This window comes from Triticum dicoccoides, chromosome 6B, assembly GCF_002162155.2.
Source record: "Triticum dicoccoides isolate Atlit2015 ecotype Zavitan chromosome 6B, WEW_v2.0, whole genome shotgun sequence".
Classification (NCBI taxonomy): domain Eukaryota; kingdom Viridiplantae; phylum Streptophyta; class Magnoliopsida; order Poales; family Poaceae; genus Triticum; species Triticum dicoccoides.
The window spans coordinates 499,356,698-499,362,581 of NC_041391.1; the positions used below are offsets into that span (position 1 = coordinate 499,356,698).

Sequence of the window (5,884 nt, forward strand, 5' to 3'; positions counted from 1 at the left end):
GACAATCGAAACTTGTGTCCCCTCTGACTTTCAGTGATCATTGGGGTGTTTGACATTCGAAACGTGTGTCCCCTGCTCCCCTCTGGCACTCTTTGCTTGTGCCGACTCTTGGGACCCGGAAATGCCACAGCAGCAAATTCTTCTTTACGACCACCAGTTTGCACGGATAATTTCATTTAATTTATAACGATAATTAAGAGCATATTCGTCGTCGTTTGCGTGCACTGCGTTCCTTGATCGAGACCAGTCGTCGACCTACCGACAAACATGGGACGGTTGCTTGCCTCGGCTCGTCGGGGAAACCCCATGCGTCAAGTAATGGTGAAACTCAGCTAAAAAAAAGTAATGATGAAACTGCGTCATCGCCTCGTTGCTTCAAGCAACGGATATCCAAGAAATACAAGCAACGACATTCATAGACGGGGAAAGGGAAATCATGTGTTACGGTTGAACCATGCACAGCTACATAGGGCAAAGCATCGCAGCGAGGATACATCCAACAATAGTGCATCTCACTATTCGGTACTCTTATCGCATCATATCACAGTGTTATGACGGGACACCGCTGCCACAGGATATCCAAAACAAAATGATGCACGCCTCAATGATTAACACTGGTGTGCCCCGCAAAACAAAAGAAATACTAGTAACATCACAGCCACTATTCTAAAGGGAAAGGGAAAAACGTGAGCGCCACTCAGATGATAATAATTAAACCGGCAAATAACAGAATCTTTGAAGGCCAAGGACTTGTTTTTGCACGTATTAGTACTAACTGGGAAAATTAAAGCTAAAGTCGCATCACGCATTATTGCAAAATAACAAATCCCTGCCAAGTGCCAACGGTCACAAAAGGTGGGGCCTATGAAACATCAACACATGCAAAGGCAAAGGGATAACATGCTTCGTGCAGAAGAATTTATTATAAATATAGTAATAGTGCACCGCAACTAGTACTGTGAAGATAAACAATAATTATATGCACCCGGAATCCACACGGAGCAAGTCTTCCAGAGATGCCTGCCTTATATAGGCAGGCAACTGCGGGGGAGGCAACACAAAGCAAAGCAAAGCAGTCCAGTGAAGAAAAGCCATAGAATTTCAGAAGCCAAGGAGAGATCAACCAACAATGCTGACACTTCTTGAATTGGGGATCTGGATCCTCCCGGTGACGCGCATCTTCACGCCATGCAGGCGCCTAGTTCTCCTACTTGACAACCTCCAGCAGCTGAAGGAGAGCATCATGCGCACAAGGTCGTCGTCTCCAGCCATTTGGAGTCGCCTGGCGAGGCTGCAGACGATAACCGTCACATTGTGAAGGAAACCCGGGACTTGATCCTCAGCTGGAGATGTTCGAAACACCAATTTCATCAGGTGGGCGGCCCTTGCTAGCATTTCCTTGCCTCTGGAGTGGGGTGAATAACTCATCTTGTCCATAAATAGTCTGTTTTTTAGCTTTCTCTTGAAACCAAATGTATTGTCCCTCGCTGCATGTAAGATGGAGATAAACAAAGAAAGCAAGTGACACTACTCTCTTGTGCATTTACACTCTTTGTCCAAGTTCCCCAAGCAAATAGCTTATCTGCAGGTCAATTTACAACGCAAAATGATCGATATCCATTGGTGGAAATCCAGACTGTGCTCGTTTTAGCCCTTGTAAAATACTTTTTGCAGTCTCCTTTTCCTGCATATATTGGAAAAAAGACAATTGTACCGAATCAGAATCATCAGGAAAACACAGCAAAGCATATATTGGTGATATATGATGATACTCTATTCTCTATTTTTCACTAGCAAACCCAAGTGTGATTGATCTGAGCAAATATGCACTAGGTTAATAAAACAAACTAAAGTGGGCGCAAGTAAATTAGGTTGAAGTTGGTTTGAACTGCATATTTGCACACTAACATGAGTTAACTCATCTGCTAACACTAGTCTCAAGATTTCACCATTTTGTTCCCTTTCATCTCTTTTTCTTTTCAATTAGGATGCTAAGCAAAGCGTATAAATAACTTACAGGACCAGTGTAATCCAAGAGTCTTGTGCAATAGTGTTCTGCTTCCTCAAATCTGCCCATGCTCTTGCAATGTTTCGCAAGAAAAAGCAAGGCTTCAACAAAATTCTGGCCCTGTCTTTCCTCAACTTCCATTCTCTCTAAATCCTTCTTGTAGTAAAATGCAGCCTCCTCAGCTTGCCCAAGCATACTGTGCAACTTTGCCAGTTGGTGAAGTGCTATTCCTTCAGTGTCATTGGTATTTGCAGCCCTCTCATAGCACTTGATGGCTTCTTCAATCATTTGAAGCGGATCACTCTCATAGCACTGAGCCATAGCAATCCAAAGGCGTGCATCGTTAGGTTGCAGGTGGGATGATTTTCGGAAATAGTATAGTGCATAAAATGGCATTCCCATCATCTCATAAATCTGACCAAGACCATACCAAGCACGGTAATCTCTAGGATTTATATCAACAGCTCTTCTGTAGGCATCAATTGCAGCAGGCGTATTTTTTAGCTCAACAAACTCATGTCCCATGAGAGTCCAAGCTGAGAGGTACTTGCGGTTAAGCTTCAGCGCCCTTTGGAAATACAAAACTGACTTCTCATGCTGCCCCTTCAAACTGTAGTAATTTGCAATTATGCAGCAAGATTCAGGGCGATATTTATCTGTCAGAAACACCCTGTGAGCAAGGAAGCTCAAAGCAGTCAAGCTTTCTTTTGCATACAATAAATTTGAGTAAATATCCATAGAATCCACACGAAAAGGGTCGGTTCTGAGGAGTTCTTCAAAAATCATGTCAGCTTCATCCAGGTCCCTCATACTATACTGAACGGTTGCTATTTGAGCCTGAATGTAGTCGCTGCAACGGAAGACCCCCATCAAGCGCTCATATCTTTTCAAAGCTTCTTCATGCATCTTTAATTCCAGATGTGCACTAGCGATGAAAAAATCTTTCATCCAGTGATTCTTCAGATTTAAGTTGTTCAGAATGTCACTGCTAGTGCACAAAGAGTGTATCTCTAACCAAGCACACCAGTTCCAAGGGTAGCTATTGACAGATTCTACCAGAACTGTTCTTGCCAGACCTTCACAGCCTTTATCGCGTAGAACAATGCCATACAAGTACAGGCCAAAGGAATCAATAGCACCAGTTCTGCGATGTGTTGAGAGCTCTCTCTCCAATGCAACAAGTTCCTGATTAACAACATTGCTCTTCCCCAAAGATCCTTCAAGCTCTATTGTCTCTTCCTCTTTTCGCTTCTCTCCAGCCTAAATTGCAGAGCAAATAACAATGTTCATCAGGCATATCAAATAATAAAATGCTGATTAAACTATATGGAGAAAATACACGGTTTCTGCAAGGGAAATAGGCTGCAAGAAAAGAGGGGAGAAAACCCAGCCTTAAATGGACATGGCCATCAGCACATTCCATAGGCCAAAAGTATGGAAAGTCAGTGTGTCGCAGGCAGTCTTACTAAAACACTGACACATAGTATGATGCTGGAGCACATTTCTCCTTGCAATTTGGAATATCATGCATATTTGGCAAACGAAAGCCAAATAATATGTTACATAAGCAATTTCTGAACTTCCTTACGGAAGCACCGCTGTATTATCACAAAAAAGTCGTGCATGTAAATATACAGTATCTATCATCACAACGAGTACTTGACGTATAAAGAGCTAGCCAATCATCTTCCAAACACCTAGAGAAAAACCCACTTGATAGACAAAAGAACAAAGTAATAGATATGAACAAGAAATGAGTAGATAATTTTTAGATGTCTGGTCATCCAATCTGAACTTTCATCAACGAGGCAAAAATAAGAAACCAGAGGCTCCACACAATTTATTCCAGCTTCATTAAACAATGACAAAACAACTGAAGCACCTAATAGCCTACTGCTTGCATCTCCTTCAACAAAGTGTTCCATTGCCCAACAATATTAATGATCAGACTATGCACAAAGGACCACAGAGCACCAAAAAATTCACCATCAATAACAGCAAATGTTGAGGATTCCAGTTATTGACTTATTGTCTTCACCAAAATCCAGGTAAATCTTCTATTGCTCCATTTGCACAAGAAGGAGCCCTAACGAGCAAAACTTCCTAAAAAATGTCATTTCCTCAATTGGAAACTCAGAACGATAACAAAGCCTGACCTGTACTGTACCAGGTCCAGTGAAGCATTTCATCAAACAGCACACGCCCTACCCCAAATCTGCACACTGGCACGAGCCCGCTCGAAAGAATAAACAGGACGCTACCCGTATCATGTCTTACCATGTAGAGCGCGTAGCACCGCAGGAACACGGCCTTGCGCCCGACCTGGGAGCGTAGCACGTGAGCGGCGCGCCGGTACTCCCGGCAGTCGAAGTAGGTCTTCGCGAGCAGGTACTTGTCGGCCCCTGCGTCAAACGCGTCGTCGTCCGGGATGGGCGTGCTCACGTACGACACGCCGCCGAGCGGCGTCCCAGCCTCGGAGGCCGCGCCGCCGCCCGGTCGCATGCGGCGCCGGAAGCTGGACCCGCCGCTGCGGTGCAGATGCAGCAGCCGCCCACCGGGGGCGGCGCCCGAGGAGGACGGGGTGTCCATTGCCGCCGACTGGGATGGCGTCGCGTCCGGCTCGATGCCGACGAGCAGCTCGGCGGCCCTGCAGACGGGAGAAGGCTGTTAGGGTTAGGGTTTTGACTTTCGGGGGTCCTACGGGATTTTCGGGCGGCGTACCATTTCGCGGCGGAGTAGAGGCAACGGTCGCCGAGCTGGCGAGCGGCGGCTCGGAGCTCGACGCGGTAGTTCTCCTTGGCGGCGGCCATACGCCGGTAGGGGGAGGCGGGGTGGCTAATTTGGAGCGGATCGGCGCAGTGAGAGCGCAAACTTTTTTGAAACTGCGACGAGAGAGGGGAGAATTTGCGATGCGGCGGGTCTGAAATTTTGGCATTTGAGGGAGAGCTTTGGTTGGGCTGGGCTAGGTGGCTGGTTGGGCCTGAGTAGATGAAACAACGGCATGTCAGATCATCTTTAGCCATTTCCCCTACCTTTTTTTTACAAAAGGTAGATTTTATTGGCTCAAAATGAAGTATAAAATGGATACAAACACAGCGAGTACACATCTCGCAGTGAGTACATACCCGGCCTCTGCATAATTAGGATGCATACAACTAACATCGACATGAAAAAACCACGCCGACAAATACTCATATAAGACCAAATTATGCCTAAGCGAGGGAGAAAGAAAAAAAAACTAAAGCAATCAAATTTATGATCGACAAACTAAAAGTATGGACATGCCATTCATCTCATGACACCACAAGGACAACGAGATTCTTCAACAACAAAGCCTTTAAGAATGGAGTGACGCTCGGTCACCGTCACTTGACCCAACCACCAAAAGTAAGATTCTAGATTTTCACCCTGAAGAACTGGTCCAAGATATACCTTTTTCAAAGAACATCAGCTTTATTAATCACTGAACAACGTTACATGATGCCTTCCAGGAACGAATGACAAAATTAATCGTGTAAGGTTTGACTTTTTTTACAGAATTTTGAATTTTTTACCATTGAGACCACCTATACCTTTGCAGTTTAGATTTTTCTTAATCATGGCATGCGTAAAATTCTAACTATAGTATATGTAGGATCTGCACCTCTCGTGATACTTGTGTTGCATTTGAAATATTCCTTTTTTGCATACAAATATGTCACATGCACTGTTGCATGCGCCCATTATCAAATTGTATCCTCCAAAGATAAACTTCATACTTGACCTATCACACTAACCTTACTATAGTATGTGGTTCTCATTTCAGTTTTTCCTTGTTGTGACCTTCCTTCACATGTTGTGACTGGAGGTGAAGTTAAATAAGGGCCTCCATTAGCT

At 44.6% G+C, this 5,884-nt stretch overlaps 1 protein-coding gene across 1 annotated transcript; it reads right to left on the minus strand.

Moving 5' to 3' along the window:
- Window positions 1-891: 891 nt before the first annotated feature.
- LOC119323073 (anaphase-promoting complex subunit 8-like) lies at window positions 892-4,927 on the minus strand. Its single transcript, XM_037596650.1, has 4 exons — window positions 4,730-4,927; window positions 4,286-4,655; window positions 2,018-3,268; window positions 892-1,684 (listed from the first exon to the last, which is right to left on the minus strand). Exons 1-4 carry the CDS (start codon window positions 4,816-4,818, stop codon window positions 1,595-1,597), a joined length of 1,800 nt encoding a protein of 599 aa, XP_037452547.1. The 5' UTR covers window positions 4,819-4,927; the 3' UTR covers window positions 892-1,594.
- Between the last annotated feature and the right edge of the window lie 957 nt (window positions 4,928-5,884).